General features: G+C 37.9%; 1 protein-coding gene across 1 annotated transcript in view; it reads left to right on the forward strand.

Annotated features, from left to right (window-relative positions):
* The window catches only part of GARS1 (glycyl-tRNA synthetase 1), a 45,653-nt gene that overhangs the window by 18,476 nt on the left and 2,323 nt on the right, over nt 1–24,854 (forward strand). Inside the window, exons 7-15 of the mRNA XM_078059423.1 lie at nt 2,768–2,913; nt 5,067–5,216; nt 9,236–9,398; nt 10,505–10,669; nt 14,691–14,803; nt 15,636–15,776; nt 20,138–20,223; nt 22,071–22,180; nt 24,599–24,692. Of these exons, the coding sequence (XP_077915549.1) occupies nt 2,768–2,913; nt 5,067–5,216; nt 9,236–9,398; nt 10,505–10,669; nt 14,691–14,803; nt 15,636–15,776; nt 20,138–20,223; nt 22,071–22,180; nt 24,599–24,692 (1,168 nt within the window). The remainder of the gene's footprint in view (nt 1–2,767; nt 2,914–5,066; nt 5,217–9,235; nt 9,399–10,504; nt 10,670–14,690; nt 14,804–15,635; nt 15,777–20,137; nt 20,224–22,070; nt 22,181–24,598; nt 24,693–24,854) is intronic.

Below are 24,854 nucleotides of genomic sequence, written 5' to 3' on the forward strand. Positions count from 1 at the left end.
CTTAGTTACTGTTTCCCATTTAGAATGTTAGACTTACTAAGCTTTTTGTAAGTATGTGTCTTTGATCTTAACAGTTTCATTCATTTCCGAGTCAATTGTCAGAGCAGGAAGTAATTAGTTGATTCATTAAGTCATTTATAGTTTGAACCCTGACTTTCTGTCTCATATCCATGGTCTTAGAAGAGCAGTCTGTTTTTTTGTTTTTTGTTTTTTGTTTTTTGTTTTTTTTAAAGATTTTATTTATTTATTTGAGAGAGAGAATGAGAGAGAGCACATGAGAGGGGGGAGGGTCAGAGGGAGAAGCAGGCTCCCCGTTGAGCAGGGAGCCCGATGTGGGACTCGATCCCGGGACTCCAGGATCATGACCTGAGCCGAAGGCAGTCGCTTAACCAACTGAGCCACCCAGGTGTCCCTGTTTTTGGTTTTTTTTTTTTTGAGAGAAGATGGGTGCACGTGCTTGTGAGGGGAGGGGCAGAGGGAGAGGGAGAAAGAGAATCTTAAGCATGCTCCACTCCCCATGTGGAGCCCAATGCAGGAGCCCAAAACAAGGTTCTATCTCACGACCCTAAGATCATGACCTGAGCCGAAATCAAGAGTTGGATGCTTAACCAACTGAACCACCCGGGCACCCCAGAGAGCAGTCTCTTTTTTTGATTTGCCATATCAGATCTACATACAAACTGTCAGTGTAACTTTCAGTGAAAAGTTGGGGACTGTGTGGTCTAATACTCAGAAATGGCCCTGGTGGATTCATGGCCAAAGGCCCATCTGTTTGCTTGAGCAAATAATAGCATTTTCTCTACCTGTTAGTGCTTGTGACTCCTTTTCAGCTTTATTTTAGCATGATAGTTTCTTTAAAAGGCACTGATTCACCCTCTGTGGTAGGCAGAGCTTTATTCCTGTTGTGGATTCAGCAGCTCAGAACTGTGTTTCTTTGTCCATTTTTGCTGACCCACCTCTGCATGTACCAGTTTTTAAGTCACTTTTAAATTTTTTGTTATGAAGAATTCAAAACATATGCAAATAGAAAATAGTATAATAAATACTTATGTACCCATGAACCTGCTACAATGTTACCAAATTTTGTTGAATCCATTCCCTGCTTTCCTGCCTTCTTCTCCAGAATTATTTTGAAGTACATCTAAAACATCATTTTATTACATTGTCTTAAATGTTAACCAGTTTTTTTTTGTTTGAATTGGGATCCAGATAAAGTCCATACTTTGTGAGTGGTTGATACATTTCTTTTTTTTTTTTTTTTTAAAGATTTTATTTATTTATTTGACAGAGACACAGCAAGAGAGGGAACACAAGCAGGGGGAGTGGGAGAGGGAGAAGCAGGTTTCCCACGGAGCAGGGAACCCGATGCGGGGCTTGATCCCAGGACCCCGGGACCATGACCTGAGCCGAAGGCAGACGCTTAACGACTGAGCCACCCAGGCACCCCTGGTTGATACATTTCTTAAGTCTCTTTCAATCTTTAGGGTCTTTATCTCTAATTTTCCTTGTATTTTCATTAAAGTTGAGACATTTGTTTCTTAGTGCTTTCTACTATCTGGATTTGGCTGATTGCATTATTTTGGTGATATTTCACATGTTCCTCTGTTTCTATATTATAATTTGGTAATCCAACCTAGAGGCCCGGTCAGATATTTTGGCAAGACACTTAGTAAGTGGTGTAGTGTATGCTGTGTGCCAAGCCCTGTGCTAAGTACTTTACAGAGTTAATCTTCATAGTAGCCCTTCATAGTGAAGTAGATGCTGCTTCCTTATTTCACAGATGAGCAAATTGAGGCCCAGAGAGGTTAGATAAGAACTTACTCTTGAGTCACATAAGCCGTACGTGGTAGAATTGGGCGGTTGGTTTACCCAGGTTTTTCTGACTCCAGAGCCTCGGTTCTTACGGTCAAGAGTTGATTTATGTAATTATTTTGCTTCTATTAGGAGTTTTGTTTTTTTTTTTAAGTTTTGAATATTCTTCAGTATTAGATGGTTTGTCATAGTCATTTGAAATTTTCAAGTTTGAGGTCATACATCATTTTAGAGGGTTTCATGTTGGTTATCAATGTATAAAATGTGCAATACACTGGAACATGCAGACATGAATAAGAAACAGTTTCTACCTTCAAGAGCTTAATATCTAGTGGGAAAGAAAAGTTTTATGCACATTTAATTAATAGACAGGGAAGTATATCTGACTCTTAAATATGCAGAGCAGTAAAATGCAACTTCAAAAACTTATTTGTGGGACGCCTGGGTGGCTCAGTCGGTTGAGTGTCTTTGGCTCAGGTCATGATCTCAGGGTCCTGGGATCGAGTTCCGCATTGGGCTCCCTGCTCATTGGGGAGTCTGCTTCTCCCTCTGTGCTCCCCCCGCCCCGCTTGTGCTCTGTATCTCTCTCTGACAAATAAAATCTTAAAAAAAAAAGAAAACTTATTTATATGATTTCAGATTCTTGCCAATCAGTAACGATTATAGTTGAACCAGAGATATTTTTCTTTATGTTTCCTTGTGAAATGGTGAATGTATGAGTTTTAGGTCAGTCCCAGAAAGATACTCCAGTTTTCTGGAATGGTAAATGGTAAATTGATAAACAGAAAGTGAACTGGTTATGATTTTAATTTGGGTTTTTGAAGGTTAGAGTAACTTTGATGTTCTTATTTTGGGTGATTTTTAATGATGGATGGGTTTTATATATATAATACTTTTATGCCCTGTTTTTTTTCTCAGTCTTTTACATTAATTATTTTCTTTACGTATCCTTTAGCTTGATAACTATGGACAGCAGGAACTTGGGGATCTTTTTGTGAACTATAATGTAAAATCCCCCATGACTGGAAATGATCTCTCCCCTCCAGTATCTTTTAACTTAATGTTCAAGACCTTCATTGGGCCTGGAGGAAACATGCCTGGGTATGTATCACTTATTCTTTATGTAATGAAGTTACTGAAGTTGTTGTAATAAAAAGTGAACATCAGATCAGCCATGAAGGAAAATTTTTGAAAAATGATATGTAGAAAGTACAGATAAATATTTTAAGGAGAAATAATAACAGACATATTCTTAAATTTATTCCTTCTAATTCTTTCTGAATGTATTTTTTTTTAGTGTATGTTATTATTATTTTTTTTTGCCACAAAATAAACAGAAGTCTGATCATCATATCTTGTGGTGATAGCTGTGTAGGGCAGGAGAGGTAGTTGAAGAATGATTTTGAAAGTCATTGAACTTATTGCTGAAGGAGACTTAGAAAACATTTAGTCTAGATCAACACTGTCCAGTAGAACTTTCTGCAGTGGTATAAATGTTCTGTAATCTGTGTTGTCCAATATGGTAGCCACTAACCACATGTGGCTACTGAGCACTTGAAATGGTGTTAGTGCTTCTGAGGTACTGAACTTGAAAATATATTTAATTTTAATTAATTTAAATTTAGGCATTTGACTACTAGCCTACCATACTGAACAACATAGGTTTAGCTTGTTATTTAAAAGATGTGGTTTTCATAGTAAAGAAAGCTGAACAGTTACAATACGATCCAGAACTAGAATTTGTATTTACAGATTCCTTCTCAATGTTAACAAACTTAGCCAAAGTATTCTTCATAACTTCAGATATTTTTCTTATGGTCTCATTGTAAGGTAATTGAGGGTAGGCTTTTGTAAGATGAAGCTAGATAGATCATGTCTCCTGAAGTAGAAACTAAAGAATAGTAAAAATGAATTGTGACAGAATGTATGAGTGGAATTATTTTAGTCACACACTGTGTTGACTTGGGATATTTTATGGAAAGAGGCCAAAGGTAAGCCTTTCATTTTGGCAGTACATACAGAGAGTCATTGAATGGGCCAGACCCTCTGACCTGTCATCCCACTCCTGGGAATTTATCTGAGGAAATAATTCAAAAGGAAAGGAAGCTATATTTATCAAGAGTATATAAATTAAAAGTAGAAATAACCTATTTATCGAAAAATTTGAGATGATTAAATTATGATAGATTATTTTAGAATACTCTGCAACTGTCAAATATGAGAAATTATTATGATTATTTAGAAAATGGAAAAATAAAGAATACATAATTTTACACATGTAAATCACGCACATAGGAGTACCTGGCTGGCTCAGTCAGTGGAGCATGCGACTCTTGATCTTGGGGTCATGAGTTCAAGCCCCACGTTGGGCGTAGAGTCTACTTAAAAATAAATAAAAAATGAAATTTAAAAGTCTTATAGCTTTTAAAAAAATGCATGTAAAACTGTAGTTACACTTCTTTTGGATGAAATCTGGAAAGGACCACCAGAATGAGGAGTTGGTGTGTTAGAGTGAGAAGAGGGTACAATTGTATTTTATTTTTTCTTTGTTTTAAAGTTTTCTTCATAAACTATTTATTTTGAAGTAGGCTGCTGGGAAAGCTTTCTTAGTTGATGTTTTTGCAAAGAATATTTTCTGTAAAATTGAGAAGAGGACAGTGGCTATCATGGGGTATTTGCTTGGCCGTATCTTTAAAATATGGAGAAAAAGAGAAGAAGCTTCTGGCTGGAAATGTAGAATACCACAAAGGAGAAAATGATAGGAAAAACCTTGAAATTTGCCTGGCCTAGTGTGTTGATTGTGATGAGTGAGCTCTAATGCTGAGTGTGAGCCCATACTGGCTTCTTTGTAGCCACATAATTACACTCTAATACGTGAGTTAATGGGCATATACTTAGGCAGGGTCTTATTTTCAGAAGGATCTGAATTGTTGTCTGCCTCCTTGTTAAATGATTAATCAGGTTTTAGGGACATTAAGAGAGAGGTGGTATTTGACTCACTGGACTGATGAAATAAAATGACATTTCTAATAGTAGTATTGCCATACCAGTTGCTTGATACGTTCTCTAACACTTGCTTGAGAATGTTTGGTACCAAGGAAAATGTCTATTACTCCTATTCCTTTGCTTTAGAGCCGATATGTACTGCTTTGTGTGAAAATAGTATATTTCGGACTTTTAGGATTTATATCTTTCAGATTTTTGGAAAACTTAATTTCTTTCCTTCTAACAGACTGATTTATTTAAATTTATAGGTACTTGAGACCAGAAACCGCACAGGGGATTTTCCTGAATTTCAAGAGACTTTTGGAATTCAACCAAGGAAAGTTGCCTTTTGCTGCTGCCCAGATCGGAAATTCTTTCAGAAATGAGATCTCCCCTAGATCTGGACTGATCAGAGTCAGGTACTGCCCATATTATTCTTCCAGTAAAATTTGTGAATGATCTCGGCTTTGAATGGGAAAGGGAAGCTTGCTATGTTGAGACAATTCTGTTTCATTCTTACATGACCATGTTTTTATTTTTGTCCTCCAAAAGATGATGCTTTATGTTTGTAATCTCTGGGACATCAGGTAGTTGTGAGTAACTAATGAGAACTTGAAGGGAAAGGAAGGAAGGAAGGAAGGTGAAGAATAGATCACGTTTCTCACCTGCTCCAAAATGGTCTTTCTCCCTTGTTTGTTATATGTTTAGAGGATGGCAGGATCTTGATTGTCTAAACCAAGGCATTTTCTGGCAGTGGTGATATGTGTAAGTGTAGAGTGAGGTGGGCCAGGGTGACAGGAGGGGAGTGTCATGCTGGGTGTCCAGGGCAATCAGCAGTGCTGGAGTTGGGCCGGGGGTGTTTCTGTAACCAGTTGACATTCCTCCAGACGTTTGAGGTGCCTATATGACAGGCCAGCTAGCAGGCTTGCTTCTGTCTACTTTACTCTGCTCACTTGTCTCTATTCTAATAATCTCCCTTTGCCAGATATATCCAGGAATGTGTGGGAGGTCATATTAGCACTTAGTTATAGTTTTCTTTAGAAACTTACTGTGATTTAGCTGCTTTTGACTTGAGTTTTTTGTGATTTCTATGTATTTTCTTACAGATATCATCTCTTGGTGAAATAAATGCCATATAAAAAATAAGATATGTAGGTACACTTAGCTATCTTAGACTCTAGAAGGATTTTCCACAGCCCCACCACCCCACCCATCTCTCTTTTCTTACTCACTATAATTACAGACTTCAGTCATAGCATATCCCAGCCACTGACTCTACATCATAGCACCCAAAGCACCTGCCTAATCTTGTTAGTCTCCATGACACCCACTGAGGAAATGCCCCTATGTATTGACCAAACTTTCTTCAGGCCTGTGATTGGTTCAGCCTTCTGGTCAAGAAAGGGGGGACTGCACAGAGGAAGGGGCTTGCACAACTTAGAGAAATGGGGTGGGAGGGATTCCCTTGGGCCTTTGTGTGGAAAGAAGAGGTGGTCAGAAACTTTAACCAGCTATAATAACAATGAAAAACTTGTCAGGCTTGAGTCTGTTTTACTTCCTGGTGTCTGGGTTTTTCTGTCTCTCTTTTTCCTTTTGTTTTTTGGCTTTCCATCTGTTCCAGTAGTGTCTTCAAGCATGCTTTCAAAATACTGAGAAAGCCTGGTAAGACTGACTTTGTCTAAAGCCAGTGTTTTGGAGAAGATATATATAATATAGAGTAGCTCTTGGAAGTTATAAAAGGACCACGAAGTAAGGCAAAACCTGGGGCTTGTGGAATAGAAAGTGGTAAGTCGAAAAAGCAGCTCAGAACTAAGGAGTGATCTTAGGAGTTAACTGGTAAAAGGTCCGTGGGGCTTCCTTGGATATTTTTTATTTTGGTCATTTTCCACTTTAAAGCGTCCTGTCTGGATTCTGGCTGGTTTTTGTTCTATGCATCGCTAAGATCCTGACTAGAAGTCTATTCATTCTTCCATGAGCCAGTATCCCCATGGTTTTTGTTCCATGGATAGGGCTAGGATTTGTTTAGTGTTGTGATTTATAGAGTTATCAGGTGATTAGTCTTTGCATGGCTGTGATTTATTTAGGTTGGGAGTATTAGGCTGTTCATATGTAATTTTTAAAAGTTTATTTTTATTTTGATTGGCTGGTTCTGTCTCTAGACTACATGTATGTAGTTCTCCATGGTTGAGGTACAGTGTGTGAACTCAAGGACAGGAGACCACTGGTAGGGTCACTGTTAGAGTTGATTTCCATCTCCTGTCTATGAGCTGGGATTATTTGACAGAACAAATGGAAAGGCTCTGGCAGCAGATTATTTTGGGATTCTAGACAGGGCCCTTATTTTGATATGCTTTGCATTTTAGATGTTCTCTTGCTATCCGCCACACTATAAGATATGTGAGGACAGACATTGTGCTTCTTTGTCTCTGTCCTATTTCTGTGCACGCAGAAGACATTTGATAGTGGTTGAAAGACAAGATGTAGGTGCTTAGGACCAAGTAAGAAATAGTATTAAAAAATAAAGTTTAAAAATTAGAGCTCTTTTGCCATGCATTTCATGTATTTTTAGGTCTCATTTAAGCAATTTTTCATTGCTTTTAAAAAATCTGAGATAATCATGAAAGTGCACTAGTAAATGTGTGTGGGGGAGTGTGTTTAAAGAAGAGAGATTTGATTTTGACTCATAAAATTAACTTAAAACACTTTTCCCCCAATAGCTACTTAATTGCCATTCAGAGAGATCTCTTTAGGAAAGCATTACTATATGCATATTTATTTCATCATTATGCAGTTAGCTTGATGCTGGCCTGTTCAATTCATGTCTTACGTCCTCTGCCTTGAATAACACTTTATTCGAGAAGCTGTTACTCTAAAAAAGCCAGCTGTATGGTGCCATTATCAGTCATTTACTTGTTCAGAGCAATAAAAAGGAAGAAACCAAACTACTATAAAAGCTAAAGAACAATTTCACTTCACTTTTAATTTCCCATTCTTGGAAAAGGAAGTATCGGGAACTTCATTTAGTATATATTTATAAAGACTTGCTAGTGCTATAAGGAAAATCATTTTATTTGGAAGTCACTATTCAGTATCTCATTTCTTTTTTGTGTCTGACATTTGCTTAAGTTTTCCTAATATTAAAAACTATCTGTTCTTTAAAAATTATTTTCCATTGAAAGTAATAATCTTTTGTTGTTGTGGCTAGTATGGAAGGAAAAACAGATGGGCAGTAGTTAAGGTGGTAGAAACAGATTTTATTCAAGACTATTGCAGTAGAGGAGGGCGCCTGGGTGGCTCAGTTGTTAAGCGTCTGCCTTCGGCTCAGGTCATGGTCCCAGGGTCCTGGGATCGAGCCCCCACATCGGGCTCCCTGCTGGGCGGGAAGCTTGCTTCTCCCTCTCCCACTCCCCCTGCTTGTGTTCCCTCTCTCGCTGTGTCTCTCTCTGTCAAATAAATTAAAAAAAAAAAAATCTTAAAAAAAAAAAAGGCTATTGCAGTAGGCAGTGGGGGGAAAAGAGATCTCAGTATGGAACCGGGCTCAATTTTGCATATAGCATGGGCAAGAAAGAATTTCTAGCCAAGGCGTGGGGTGAAGTGGGGTCAGTGGCTAGAAAACTACTTAAAGGGACCATCAGGGACAAGGCAAGGGGGATTCTGGCTAAACCAACCTGATGGGATGTTGCTGGAGACAGGCCAGAGTGATCAAACACCACCTGGGGGATAGTGGAGGATGACAAACCCAAAAAGATATCAGAGGTGATCACATAGCAAGGGGTAGGGTAGAGTGGTTCTGGTTAAACTGACTTAATCAGGGTTCTTGCTAAAACTGGATTTTACAAAGAAGTATACAGATGGGCCTAGGAGGAGGTTCAGGAGACTGACTAAAATTTTGGCAAGCAAAGAATTTTTGTCATAGGACAGAAGTTAATATTTGAGGGCACCTGGGGGGCTCAGTCATTAAGCGTCTGCCTTCGGCTCAGGTCATGATCCCAGGGTCCTGGGATAGAGCCCCGCATCGGGCTCCCTGCTCCGTGGGAAGCCTGCTTCTCCCTCTCCCCCTCCCCCTGCTTGTGCTCCTGCTCTCACTGTGTCTCTCTCTCTCTGTCAAATAAATAAATAAAATCTTAAAAAAAAAAAAAGTTAATATTTGAGGAAAGTTTGATTGTATTTATTTATTTAAAATACTATTCAAGTGAGTTGTAAAGTTTTCATTAATATGTTTTAAAAAAAATAGCCACCCAAACAAATTTAATCCAACTTTTTTTTTTCTTTTCTTTTTTTTTTTTTTTGCCATTCCCTTAGGAAATAATTTTCTGGTTTAGTGATAAGAGATTCCTGTAGTATGAGGGCCTATATCATTGTAAAGTTGAAAATAAGGGCCTTGTTTATTTTTTATAGTAAAGCATGTAACTTTTATCCCTTATATTTTTGCTTCCAGAGAATTCACAATGGCAGAAATTGAGCACTTTGTAGATCCCAGTGAGAAGGACCATCCCAAGTTTCAGAATGTGGCAGACCTCCACCTTTATTTATATTCAGCAAAAGCCCAGGTCAGCGGACAGTCTGCTCGAAAAATGCGCCTAGGAGATGCTGTTGAACAGGTAAGATTCCATAGGTAATTTCATTTAGGTTATTCCAATTTAGGGTCTGCAGCACTTAGCAAATTCTGTGTCCTGGATAACAAAATATTTATTTTAGCAGTCATTTTATTTTTTATATAGTATTTGTTTTTATATACAGTATTTATCCTACACTATTATTATAGTGGGAGGAAATTACCTGAACATGCCCATTTGTAGGCCAGGGGGCCAACATGAATAAAATATTTAGCAGAGCACTTGGAAAAAAGATCTTTGAACTGTGGCCTATCAATCCAACTTTTATCAATATGTACTCCTTTTGGGGAGACATTTTGACTCACAAAAAGCAAGTCCTCTGGATTTTAATCTTTTCTGTATTACCCATAGCAGTTGGCATAAAGTCTTGCATAGGATAGTATTTCTCTAATCATTTGTCTAGAGAAGTGAGTGAGTGAAAACTTTCTGATAGTTGCTGCTGCCTGATAATGGAATGAATCTCCCCAGGGAACAATGAACTTCCTGCCCCTGAACATATTCCAGTGGAGGCTGGGTGATAACTTGCCAGCCATTTTGCAGAGAAGAGCCCTACAGTGGGTAGGAGATGGGGCTAGATGATTTCTAAGATCTTTCTGGTACTGGAATCAGAAGATGACATATACAATATGGGGTGCACAAACTTCAGTGGATAAGGGTACATTAAAATCCCCTTCAACATGTCTTATTACTTTTGTTAATTCAGAAGAAATATATCTGCCCCTCTGTAGGGTCATTATTATGAATGGCATTTTTAGTGCTCTAGATTTAGAAGGTATGAGGTATTGGGCTGAAGTTTTGCTGACCCAGTGAGTATGGCAGAAAGATTTTCAATGACTTTGTTATTATGAGCTTGTTAATTTGACATTAACCCATTTAAAAATAGCCACAATCACATTCTGGGTATTTGAGATTGTTCTGAAAGCTGGATAAATTAGCTTACCTTGTGTTTCAAATATTTTTCAGTAGAATGTGAATAAATCAAAAATGGTACATTGGCCTTCGAAAGAATGTGTATTTTTTCCTTCTTCTGTGCTTGTTTGCATATTTGCTTGCTTATTTATTTACTAACTTGTTTACTCATTGATTTTTAGGGTGTGATTAACAACTCAGTATTAGGCTACTTCATTGGCCGCATCTACCTCTATCTCACGAAGGTTGGAGTATCTCCAGATAAACTCCGCTTCCGCCAGCATATGGAGAACGAGATGGCCCACTACGCCTGTGACTGTTGGGATGCCGAATCTAAAACATCCTATGTAAGGAGAATGGAAGGCTTGTTAGCATGTGATCTTCACTTAGGAGCATGGATATCAAAATTGCTTTTTGTGTGCTGTATGTCAGAGAGCAACAAAGAGAAAAGAGGTCTTTTCCAAAGCAAAATGGAAAAAGCAGTTGCCCCCTGCCCTCTTACGAGGAAAGGGTTATGGGTTACTCTTGTGTCTCAATAGCCCTTTGTAGACTTAGATGGCTTTTACAGAGACTGAGAGTAAGAGAGACAGAGAGGGAAGGTCAATGATGGGGCAGTGCTGGTGTGTACATTCCTGGGGTGGGCAGTGTTATGAGTAATATCCCTGGGTGCAGCTAAGTTGGAGTGGCCTCCTTCCTGACAAGGACCCTAGCAAATGTTGGAAATGTGGTAGGGCTGAGTAAAGAAAGACATGGTGCTCTTTGTTTAGAGAGCTATTTGTTAGGTTTTGGTGGTAGACTAGTAGTTAGGATCTCTTGCTTAGGAACTACCTTATCTCAAATTCTGTGTATTAATAATAATTCAGGGAAGACTGCCCAGCTACCGATTCTCTGTACTTTACCACCCCCACCTCCCAAACATGAACATTCATACTGGAGCTTAGAATTGACAGACATTTGGGTATAGGAGGGCTGGCTGGTCGGCTCAGTCAGAAGAGCATGCGACTCTTGATCTCAGGGTCGTGAGTTTGAGCCCCATAGTGGGTGTAGAGATTACTAAAAATAAACATTTAAAAAATAAGTTAAAAAAAGACATTTGGATATAGAAGTTGCTTTCTGCCCTGGTAGCAGTGGGAACAAGGTGGTATCCAGAACAAGGGGCCTGAGAGCCTCCTGGCATTTCCCTTATTTGGTGCTAGAGAGGCTCTTCGGTGACTTTTGACAGTCATTCGTTCCCATGTACCCTTGGTTTCACTCTTTACTTTGCAAAATGACTTTCTTTTAATAGATTCATTTTTAAAAATAGAAATAAAAATGACTCATTTTTGTAAAATGAAAAACAAAAAGTAATTCTGAAGAATATTATGTAGAAAGTGAAACTTCCATTTGTATACATCTCCCCAAAAGTTGTTCACGTCTCTTCTACATCAGGGATCAGCACATATTTTCTATAGTAAATGTAGTAAAAATACTTTGGGCTTTGCAGATTTTTGTTGCTTCTTTGTTGTTGTTTCTTTCTTTCTTTTCTTTCTTTCTTTCTTTCTTTCTTTCTTTCTTTCTTTCTTTCTTTCTTTTTCTTTCTTTCTTTCTTTCACAACCCTTTAAAAATATAAAAACCATTCTTAGCCCCATGGGTTTTTTTAGCCACTGTTCTAGATGGCTTTACATGCATGATAAACATATATGCATGTATACATGCATAATGGTACGCAGATATCTGTAGTGGGTGTTATTGATGTTGTTTTAAATATATTCTTTTTCTTTTGTGGATTTAGGAAAGAATTTCTATAATCTGTTAAGTTTTTCTTGTTACTTTATTTTCCTCACAGACTTGCTTGACATGTACGCCAAAATGATAGCACTAGGGGCGCCTGGGTGGCTCAGTCGTTAAGCGTCTGCCTTCGGCTCGGGTCATGATCCCAGGGTCCTGGGATCGAGCCCCGCATCGGGCTCCCTGCTCAGCGGGAAGCCTGCTTCTCCCTCTCCCACTCCGCCTGCCTGTGTTCCCTCTCTCGCTGTGTCTCTCTCTGTCAAATAAATAAATAAAATCTTTAAAAAAAAAAAAAAAATGATAGCACTAGTTGTTTTTGGATTATATAGATTATAGATTCTATAGATTATAGAAATTATATAATTTCTTTACATGTTTTAAATTTTCTGGAATTTCTTCGTATTTGCACATCAAGCCAATAAAATATTTTCTGTGTTGTGTGAGAAAAGATTATTTCTTTTCTCTTTGTTCCATACCAGTTCCCTTTCTTAGTTTGCTCTGACTAATTTTGTTAAAGCAGACACGGATTCTTACTGTCTCACTTGAGATTCTGAGTGGGGCCTGGATTACATTTTATTTCTTTCATTTGTTTGTGCATTCAACATGTATATTTGGTAAGGACTGTGCTTTTCCATTCTAAATGCTTCATATGTAGTATCTCGTGTAATCCTCATCATAGGTCCTATTTCTGAGGAGACCGAAGTGCTGAGAAGTTAAGCAATTTGCTTGAGTCTCACAGTGAGTGGTAGAACTGGGGAATGAACCAGGGCTGTCTCACTCCAGGCCCGTGCGCTTAACCATTGTGCTACATTGCTTTAATAGACCCTGCGGCATTCCTGCTCATGCTTTTCTGAGTGCCACTGTGAGCTGTGGCTAAATCATCAAGTACTGAGAATCAGAAAATGTGGGCCTCAGTCTTGCAGATGTGATGAACATCATGGTGACGATAGTTAATAATGCTGTATTGTGTATTTGAAAGCTGCTAGGAGAGTAGGTCCTATAAGTTCTGGAACCAGGTGTGGTGCTGGATGTTAACTGGACTTATTATGGTGCTTATTTTGCATTATCTACAAATACTGAATCATTATATTGCATACCTGAAACTAACATAATGTTTCATGTCAATTGTACCTACATTTTTTTTTTAATTAAAGAATAAAATTGAAAAAAGGAAAATGTGGGCCCAGCATTGAGATTAGGCTACAACATTTTACATAAGGTCATTGAGAAACTAAACAAAACCAGAAGCTCGAAAGTAACAGGAACTTTCAAGAAGAGGGAAGAACTCCTTTAAAGACTTTTTATTGTTTTAAGTCCTCACAGTAGTGATTTTGTTAAACTAGTTGCTTTATAAAATGTCTTAATTGTTAACAGTTTACCAAACTGTAGACAACTGGTGCCGTTTGCTGAGCATGTTTTATAAAGCAAAGGAAATGCCAAAACCTTATCAAAGTTCTTCCGTTGCAGCCTAAGAGAACAAAGGAGACTTGTTTCTCACTCACTTAAATCAGAGAAATAAAACAGGTAAAGAGCTTCCCTCCCCTTATCTGAAGCACTCCATCAGTAGAACAGTCTGATAAATAGAAATTAGACAGTCCATGCATTCAAGAAAAGACGAACACTTCCTTTTTGTGTGCTTCATATTTTATTTTTTTAATGAAAAAAAAGTCACTGAGGCAGCTAATGCTCCACCCTTCTCTTCTTCCTCAGAGTTAACCACTATCCCAGAGTTGTTACTTGCCGTTCTCGGACATGTTTTTGTGATTTTATCTTTTAGTACATAAATATGTTGACATCTTCAGTGCATGTCATATGATCAAGTGACATGATTTTCGGTTTCATTCTTTTAATTTCTGTTTTGTTGTTATGTGTTGGGGTTTCTGAGCTTGTGCCCTCTTTAGTTCATGCACCCCATGTGGTAACATGCTTGGAAAGCTTAGTAGTTGTAACAGTTGCAATTTTTCATACTCTTTGGATCAAAGGCAAAATATAAATATTCATGAGGACTGACTAGATATCTCCTAAAAGAAGTCTTTAATATCTATGTGGTGCTGTTGCTGTTAAGTTTTATTCTGTGACTTAAATGTTACCTGCTCTTTATTGAGATCTCTTTTGTTGTGTAAGAAACTGAATTGAACACAAATGCCCACGTTCATGGTCAGCTGAGGTGTGTGTTTAGCACAGCCATTTGATGCCAGGTTGTGAGATCAATAGACACTTCATCCAAAGAGAGTAGTGGTTTCTGCCAGATTGATTTTGAATCCTGGCCTCAAATTTGAAACACATCTACTGGTTTTGTCTAGGTTCAGGTTTTATTTCTATAGTTAAATCCTAGACTCTATTAGTTTACCCCACATTCACAATATGGCAAAAGAAATCTGCCCAGAAAATAAGAAGACAACTTTGTGTACATGTGTGAATTATATTTTATAGGTTTGTGAGCTGCCTGATGTATAGAACTATTCCCATTTCAAACATTTATAAAAGTTGAGTGGAGATGCTATAATTTATCTTTGGGTATGTGAAAATTACTTACAATCTGCATGCATCTGTGAATGAACCCAGTGCAATAAGTGTTTTTATCTATTATGTCTTCTTAGGGCTGGATTGAGATCGTCGGATGTGCTGATCGTTCCTGTTATGACCTTTCTTGTCATGCTCGAGCCACCAAAGTCCCACTTGTAGCTGAGAAACCTCTGAAAGAGCCCATATCCTTTCTGGTCACTTCAGCAACTCAGGTCTAAAGTGTAAACATCTTGAAAATGGATAAATCCAAGTCTACACATTCTATGGATAAACAGATGTTTTGGATATTGTGGTAACACTTATTTAAACCTATTATTCTACCCATCTCATTGCTCCTTGCCTAGTCTCTTTTTTGTAATCTGATATACCCACCCATTGTTTGGTCTTTAAAAGAAACATATTCAGAAAAGTGCTCTGAATGTCTTTCCGAGTGTTGGCCAGTTATTCTCAGCTGTTTCCACAATACATTTCTCCACACCTGCACCTACCTATGTGCTCTTTAAATAAAGGGCACCTGGTGAATACTTTCTCTATGAAAAGATGAGTGCCATTTTATGGTAGATGAAATAATAATTTAGCTCACTTAGTCTGTAAATCAGCAAAGAAATTTCCATTCTTTAGTAGGCAGTGAGGTCGTGAACTCATCTTAGGGCTAGGCCAGTGACAGAAAGTAGATCCTGTTGTGTTTGGGACATTTCAGAAATCAGTAAATGGTAAGTAGAGGTAATTATGCTGTGTATCAGGTTATGTTGCTGATTAGAATAATATCCCTTTTATCTCACTGTAACTTTGTAGAAGTCTCTGTTGACAGTGTTTACTTATTTTCAGTGAGGTTTGTCTAATGATTTTGTGGGTAGTTATTTCATCTTACACTTGAAGTCAGTATAAACAGGATCTAGGATGCCAGTAGAGAACTAGTCATTGTTTTAATTTGATGATGGATTGTCCTCAAGATCGTTTTCCGAAATACTATGGCAGTTCTCTGTGTTTTTTGGTTCCTTGACTACTTCATACAAAACAGTCAATGTTGTTCAGTTTGAACCCAATAAGGGAGCAATTGGTAAGGCATATAAGAAGGATGCAAAGCTGGTGCTGGAGTACCTGGCTGTTTGTGATGAGTGTTACATTACAGAAATGGAGAAACTACTGAATGAAAAAGGGTAAGATTTAAGATGTGTACTTTTATATGGGCTCCACTTAGATATGTCCTCTCTGCAGATTCTGAAAGGGTAAGATCAGTTTCTTTAGACATTTTTTGCAGGTAAGTATTCTCTCTATATTTAAAGAACTGTGTTTACTGAGATTCTGGCATTATAGCCTGGAAATAGATTTGAAATGATCTTTTTTTTTTCCCCAGTAACTTTCTTAGAGGAGGAGTTTTGTCTAAGGAAGTGACTGAGGAATAATTAGAAATGACATTCTCTCATTCATTTCTTTTTTTTTCTTTTGAGCTTTGGAGTGGTCTCTGTAATTGTTTTAAGCATAAATATAAAGATATAGAGACATCTATAAAGAAATATGACAAAATCCAGTACTAAACAATGTAAAATTTACTGTGTCTGACAAACAATAAAAAACTTATAAATAGGGGTGCCTGGGTGGCTCAGTCAGTTAAGTGTCTGACTCTTGATCTCAGCACAGGTCATGATCTCAAGAGTTGTGAGTTCAAGCCCCACTTTGGATTCCACGCTAGGCGTGGAGCCTACTTAAAAAAAAAGTTCTAAACATATGAAGAAGCACGAAAACGTGACCCATATTGAGGAGGTCAGTCAAAAGAAACACCTAGAAGTGACAAACATGATGGAATAAACACATAAGGATGTTAAAACAGTAATAAATATACTTCATATGGTCAAAGATATAAGGGAAAACATGAACATATGAGGTGAGAAATGGAAATATATATCAAAAAAAGAACCGGCAGACATCTAGAGGAAGTATTGCAAATGAGAATTCACCAACTGGGATTAACAGTAGATTAAACATTGCAGAAGGAAGATCATTGAATTTAAAGACATAGTAATAGAAACTATCCAAAGGGAAGCATAGAAAAAAAAGAGACTGGGGAAAGAATGTCCTTTGGATCAATATGAGGCAATCTAACATGTGTAATCAGGAGTCACAGAGAGGGTGTACAGAGAAAATAATCTGAAGATACATAGGATAGGTCAAAATTTTCCAAGTTTGATGCAAACTGTAAACCCAGATTCAAGAAGTTCAACCTCAAGCAGAATAAATACAAAGAAAACCACATGAAGGTATATTAGAATCAAATTGCTGAAAACCAATAATGAAGAGAAAAGTCTTTAAAGTAGCCAGGGGAACAAAGACTCATTATGTTAAAAGGAGCAAAGACAGGGGCACCTGGGTGGCTCAGTCAGTTAAGCATCTGCCTTCCGCTCAGGTCATGATTCCAGGGTCCTGGGATCGAGCCCTGAGTTGGGCTCCCTGCTCAGTGGGGAGTCTGCTTCTCCCTCTCCTTCTGTCCCTTCCCCCGCTTGTGCTTCTCTCTCTTTCAAATTAATAAAATCTTAAAAAAATAAAGCAAAAACAGTAACAATATATTGTGAAATTTATAACATAGAAGTAAAATATATGCCATCTACAGCTCAAAGGATGAGAGCAAAGAATTGGGAATATACTGTTGTAAGGTGCACACATTACATGTGAAATGGCATAATACTCTTTGAGGGTAGACTCTGGTAAGTTTGAAAAAGTACATATAGTTAACTCTAGAGCAATTACCTGGAAAAAACACACAAAAACTAAATAATAAACCAGTAAGGGAGATAAAATAGAATAATAAAAAATACTCCAGAAGAAAGCAGGAGAAGGGGAAAAATGAACAAAGAAGAGACAAATAGAAAGTAACTCTTGAAGTGTTAGATTTAAACTCAGCAGTATCAATAATTATATTAAATGTAATTAAATACTTGAATTAATAGCCATCGATTGTCCGACTAGTTATATCAAGACCCAATTAAATGCTGTTTACAGGAAACTTGATGTAATTGTAATACACAAATAGGCTTAAACAGAATCAAAACATATTTCCTATACAAATATTAATCATTAAGTTAGGAGTGGCTGTATTAATATCAGATAAAGTCAACTTCAGAACACAGGAAATTGCCAGAGACAGAGTTACATTTCATGTTAAAGGGATCAGTTCATCAAGAAGGCATATTACTTCTAACTGTATGCAACTGAAAACAACCTCAAAATATATAAAGCAAACTTGACAGAACTGAAAGGAAAAATAGACAAATCCACAATTACAGTCAGATTTCTACACCCTCTGTCAGTAATTGGTAGAGTAAGGAGACAAAACAAAACAAAACAGGAGTTTGAAGATATAAACATTATTAATCAACTTAATTGCCATTTATAGAATACGTAATAACTGAAGAGTACAGTTTTTTAAGTGAACTTGTAAAATCTTTTATATTGTTTTTTTGTGCAGCCCTCCAACTGAGTTTTGCATTATTTTCTAAGTGTTGTTTAAAAAAGCAAAGAAGGGTCTCCTGGGTGGCTCAGTCGGTTAAGCATCTGCTTTTGGCTCAGGTCATGATCCTGGGGCCCTGGGATCCTGGGGCCCACGTCGGGCTCTCTCCTCAGCAGGGGGTCTGCTTCTCCCTCTCCCTCTGCCACTTTCCCCTGCTCGTGCTCTCTCTCTCTCCCCCTCTCTCTCAAATAAACTCTTTATCTTATTTTATTTTTTTAAGATTTTATTAATTTATTTGACAGAGAGAGACACAGCGAGAGAGGGAACACAAGCAGGGGGGAGTGGGAGAGGGAGAAGCAGGCTTCCCGCTGAGCAGGGAGCCCGATGCGGGGCTCGATCCCAGGACCCCGAGATCACGACCTGAGCCGAAGGCATACGCTTAACGACTGAGCCACCCAGGCGCCCCATCTCAAATAAACTCTTTGAAAAAATAAAAGTAAAAAAACAAGCAGAGAATACAAGAGACTAAAAAATAATAAAGCAGAAAATACGAGAGACTGCATATGGCCTGCAAACCGTGAAATAGTTCATATCTGGCCCTAGACAATAGGCAAAGTGAAAGAAGTCTGACACAAAAGATTATATGTAAAACTAGGAAAGATGAATCGAGTTTATAGTGGTAGAAAGCACATCATTAGTTGACTGGGAGTGGAGGGGATTGAAATGGAGCCTTGGGGTGATGGTGGTTGCCTGAGAATATTGTCAAGAGAAGTTTTATAAGATGAACCCTTGTAACAAGTTGAAGATATGATTGTCCATTTCAGTAGGAAAATTTTTAAAGCATTCTGGTCTCCCAGAATTAACATCGATTTATGTTAAAACACTATCAAATGTCATTAAAATGGACAAGTTAGAGCACTAGTTAGATACCATTATCTGTCATAAACATGACAGTTTCCTTTATTAATTATTCTCAAATAATGGCTTCTTGCTAATTTCAGCATTTTTTATGACTGTAGGCTACCTACTTTACACTTAGACTGTACTCACAGAATATATATGATAATGCTTATGTAATGGCATTTTAATGCACTTACAAACTTCAGACAGAATAGTAAAAATGGAGGAAGTGAGTGAAAACCACTCATGATGCATGAGATTATCAGTGCTAGAAACTAGCAAAATGCAGTGCAAAGTGTGCCACATGAGGGCTCTCTTCCTGGCACTGAGCTGCTTGTGAGCCAAGACAATCCCTACTTGATAAAGGTGAATTCTTATAACCAGTAGTGGAATGGGCATATCTCAGGATATGAACATAACGCAGTCACTGATTTTTGGAGGGATAGTGTTTTATATTGACATATCGAACAGAATCATTAAACTTCTTTAAGCTGATCTTCAACATAAGTGTCAAAATTTATTTTGGAATTAGTGTGGGGGTTTTAAAATTACCTTCTATAAGATGACAAGCTGGTCAGTTTTACATTTCTGGGGACAATAATGAGAACAGTGGTCTTTTTGCCGCAGGCCTTTTTCTGACAAATTTATTGTACTTATTCTAAAACTGAATTTTTTTTAAAAAAGTGGTTTTGGCTTTATTTTGATCTCAAAACCAAAGGAATTATTAATTGAGTCACTTGTGGAATTTTATAAGACTAGTCACGTTTTTGGGTGCTTCCCAGAATACTATTTGGTGCCATTATTAAAATAATACTTAATTTGGTGTTCCTTATGAAATAATTTAAATTTGACTTCAGCTATTTTATCTGGAGAATTGACCAACCTGTATTACACTTAAAAGAGTCATGGGGGCGCCTGGGTGGCTCAGTTGGTTAAGCGACTGCCTTCGGCTCAGGTCATGATCCTGGAGTCCTGGGATCGAGTCCCGCATCGGGCTCCCTGCTCAGCAGGGAGTCTGCTTCTTCCTCTCCCGCTCCCCCCTCTTGTGCTCTCTCTCTCAAATAAATAAATAAAATCTTTAAAAAAAAAAAAAAAAGAGTCTAGCAATTGGTAAAACTTTAAATTAAGAGATAGGAATGCATGTTTTCACTAATATGTGGTGTGTTTTCTTTGTAGGGAATTCACTATTGAAACTGAGGGGAAAACATTTCAGTTAACAAAAGACATGGTCAACGTGAAGAGATTCCAAAAAACACTACATGGTAAGTTTGTAAAAATAATTAAGAAACAAACACAAAAAATCATTACTCCTTAAAGTTTTTTACGTTTTATGACATAACCATTTTATAGAAAATTTGGAGAAGAAAAAGAAATACTTAAGGCCACAACCCTAAATTTGATGAATATATTTAAGGCATTATCTTTTGCCTTTTTAAAAAACTTAAATGTATTAATACTGAAAAATAGTTTATAATGCCCCCTTTGTATTTCCTATGAACTGAGGTGCATATGAAGAATATCTCTTTGATTAAAACCATCTTTTCGTTTTCTCCCATTTTAAGGAAATGTCCTTTTGTTTTTTTAAGCAAAGGGGAGAACTCACCCCTTCACTCTCTTGTGGCAAATTAACCTTTTAAAAAGTCATTAGATTAGTGATCTTTCATGCTTTTTTAAAAGATAAGGAGGTGATTATTTTTTGGAGAACAAATTACATGAATTGGGATATGAGTGTTTTGGAAAATATACAAAGGATGCTTATGGTTAACTGTGGCTGAGTGGAAGCTTCTGGAAACTTAGAGTAGTAGGTGGGTATTTGAGAAGCTACTGCTATTGGAGAGAGCATGCGTACTTTTCCATTAGTTTTTGGCTTGCCCTCTAGCCAAGCTTCAGTGAGCTGTAAAAACCGTCTGAGCAGTGATCAGAGTAAGCAGGGGATCCTTCTTGCTCTGGGGCTTTTTAGCCACCATTCTGGCAGCTGGTTCAGAACTGTACTTCACCGTGGCTTAGGTGACCCAGAAGGATGGGCAGGAGATGCCTTGGTCATATTTCTAAAATGTTATTCTTACTCTTTATCACAGACAAAAGAAACAGCCTCTCTTTTCCTCCACATATGTGAATTTTTGGTTCTACTTATCTCATTTCCCTTGAAACAGACTATCCAAGGTTAAGGTCAGTTACCTAAGATCCAGTGCTTAGCAGGCCTTCCTTTCTGAATAATAAGTCATAATGAATCCATTTCCTGTGTGCACCACAGGTGTAGCCTCCCCCATGTGAGGCCTCTGGTAAAATGTCTTTGATTGAGTGCAGATCCCCCAGCATACTCTTCTCTGAGGGCCTCTTGACCCCAGAACCTTGGGAGTACAATGGCAGTAACCTGACTTTCTTAAAGAGTTCTCATCAAGACAGCAAGATAAAAAGTAAAACCCAAAGCATGTGATACTTGTGTGTAGGAATTGTTTTTGTTAATTTTTCCAGCTATGCTGGTAGATTTTTGGTTCTCATAGTCTTATAAAAGCTCGAGGGGCGCCTGGGTGGCTCAGTCGTTACACATCTGCCTTCGGCTCAGGTCATGATCTCAGGATCCTGGGATCGAGCCCCACATGGGGCTCCCTGCTCTGCGGGAAGCGTGCTTCTCCCTCTCCTACTCCCCCTGCTTGTGTTCCCTCTCTCGGTGTCTCTCTCTCTGTCAAATAAATAAAATCTTTTAAAAAAAAAGGCTCAAAAGTTCTAATGCTTTCTGCAAGGCAAGGCAGATGATGGAGTAGCTGCTCTTGCTCATAGCTTACCAACTGTGGTATACTTGGCGTACATAGCATGCTGTGGCATACTACGGAAGGAACACTGGTACCTTGTTTCAGTTTTACGCTGTACAAACAAAGAACAATTTGGTGAAAAATTTTTTCACTCCTGCTTTCTCTTTAAAGGCATCATATTTCTTACCAGCAAATAGTTTTAAGGAATGTTCTGACTTCTTTGTCCTGATGTATAGGATCACTCAAGTCCATCTAGAATAGAGATCTTTTTAGTGCTAATAAGAATTGTTGAGAGAGGACCCGCAATGCATTATGTAGGGTTTGAGAGAATGTTATTGGATTTCTATCTCTTGCAGTGGAAGAAGTTGTTCCGAATGTAATTGAACCTTCCTTTGGCCTGGGCAGGATCATGTATACGGTATTTGAACATACATTCCATGTACGTGAGGGAGATGAGCAGAGAACGGTAAGTTATCTTGGATAGTGTGCTATTCTCTCACAGTGTCAGGGAATGAAACTTATTGAAGTACATTATTAATAAGACTCTGGAATGATTGGTTATCGAATGTACTAGTGGCATTAACACTCATCTTTGCTTAACCGTTTACAAAGCAAAGAACTTTCTTATGTTAGCTTACTTGAGCTTTGGAATATCTAGGTCATTCTAGATGGGGTTGTTTCAGTTGCCTGGTGCTCTTTATTCTGAGAGAACATATTACTGTGGGGGAACTATCTGTATTGCATCAGTGGAAGATACTGGCACTTCCTGGATATACTCATGTTTTCAGAAAATTGGGAAGAAGGGGATGGCTCAGAGAATTTGGACCAACCAAATAACTGTAGCCAACCACTGGTGAAGCGTTAAAGGGAACTTTCTCAAACTGCATAAAATTTGGGGACTTTGGGGAAAAAGGTTCTGGTCCAGAGATACTGATTCACAGATCTGAGACCTAGGGATCTGTATTTTTTTATAAGAACCCCCAAGTGATTCCAGTGTGAGAAATTGACAGGGTAGTAAATTGGGCAGTGGTATTTGGGGTAGAGCCTTTCCTAGCATTCAAGCACTGCTAAAGGTAAATGTTTCTAAGAAGTCTTCATTAACTCCCACACACTGTCTTTTGGCCCTCATGCTTCTGAATCACTGCTCCATGCCTTCCACTTTATCTCTTCACTCTGCCTTACTCCACCTTTCTCACCTTGCCATCCCTGCAGAAATTACACTCGTGTCGTTTATAGGCACAGATTTCCAGGAAAATCATTCAGAAGACTGGCTAGAGTGGAAAGGTTGTATGTGCCAAATTAAGTGAATGAAACATTCTTATCTGCATGACCATTCTGCAGCTGAGTGTACATGATGTGAGACATATAGTTCTTTCTAGGACATTTAACCTTGAAGAATAGACTGATGAGTTCTTGGTGCCAGTATTTTAGAAAGTCTGATATACTCTTGGTAATAATGTAGCTAATAAACTTACTGTTTTATTCTCTGCCCTAATTGCATCTTAATTTCTTGACATTTAAGGAATAGCTTTTCATTCATTCAACAGATGGTAAGAGCCTGGTCTAGACACCAGACGTGTAAATATAGGCATGGTTATTCTTGAGGAATGGTGGCATACTGAAAGTGTTCTTTTTACATACTAAGTTTGCTTCGGGCCTTTTCTGTTTATTTTCTAATAAAAAGGTTTTTAAAAAATCTTTTAGCTGTTTCTTTGAATCTAACAATATTGGTATAACTAGAACTTTAGAAATTTTATAAGGGCTAAGCAAGAACAAATTAGTGACAGTGTTTTATGAATTGCACAGAGATTACTCTCATGAACAGAAATTTGATTAGGCTCTGAGAAGCCAGAAATGTTTCTAAATTTTAATCACATTGTCCCTTAATCCATTTTCTTATAAATTTGGTATAAAAACATTGCCAGTGAGATTTAAAAAATTATTTTTCTATAAAGGCAGGTCCTTACTTCTCTCTCACCAGATAGAGGAGAGGAGTGGAATTCTGAATGTTCTGTGATTTGGGCAGCCATGGAGTCTAGGACTTATAGCAGGGGTCGTCACTGCCGCTTGGCATTTAAAGCTAATGGGGCTTTTGAGGGACTCAGCTGGAACCCGTGTCAGTGATTTTTATGGGACCTATTCATTCTGAGTTCCATATTCTTGCCTTCCTGTGGCCCTTTTATACAAATATTATTTAAAAACTGACTTCAGCTCTTATTTTCAACTCAGAGCGGTAGACTAGTTTGCCTTCCACAGAATATATTTGCTTTCATTATGTCTCAGTAACTCTGAAACCTACTTTAGGAGCAGTTTAGGAGGGTTGTACTTTTCGGTATAGGTATACAAAGCATCTCTTTGTTTCACCCTATTTCTTTTGAATATACATTTGTAAACTAATTAAACTTTTCTGTTTTACCTGGTCACTAAGACTCACAGATCCTTCAGCCGTGCTGAATTTCTTAAAGGACAGAATGGGATTTGGTTTTTGGCACTGCCACTTACTATTTGATGATTTGGCGGGATGTTCTTCATGGGTTTCCACGGAAAGAAGTAAGGTTTTTATGTGGTACCAAAAAATGACCATCTTATATGGTAGCTTTCTGAATGCTCTCACATCATTCAGCTTTTTACAGACGTGTGAAGTAAGCAGAGCAGATGGGAGATACCCGTTTTTAGATGCAGAGACTAAGATCTAAGTCATAAGACTTAGATCTAAAGTGGTTCGAATTTAGAGCTGAAAACCAGATCCATCTTGCTTTTTCTCTTTTGTCACACTGCTTTTCAAATTATGTTTTCTGGTATTTTGATAATGAAGTTTGGACATTAATGTTTAGATGTTTATAAACTAATGTCTTTGGATTTCTTTCTTTTTTAAAACATGTAGTTCTTCAGTTTCCCTGCTGTAGTAGCTCCATTCAAATGTTCGGTCCTGCCGCTGAGCCAGAACCAGGAGTTCATGCCATTTGTCAAGGAATTATGTAAGCAAATCCAGTTGGGTAATCTCTAGGGGAACACTGTCAAGTAGACTGAATTTTAGGAAATGTATCTTTTTTAAAATAAAAATACATATTGAATAAAGAGTAAATCTAAGTGATTTTAGCCTCTGCCCTTACTTCTAAAAGAGAGTGTGCTTGTTCAGA

This window comes from Halichoerus grypus, chromosome 12, assembly GCF_964656455.1.
Source record: "Halichoerus grypus chromosome 12, mHalGry1.hap1.1, whole genome shotgun sequence".
In the NCBI taxonomy this organism is placed as follows: Eukaryota; Metazoa; Chordata; class Mammalia; order Carnivora; family Phocidae; genus Halichoerus; species Halichoerus grypus.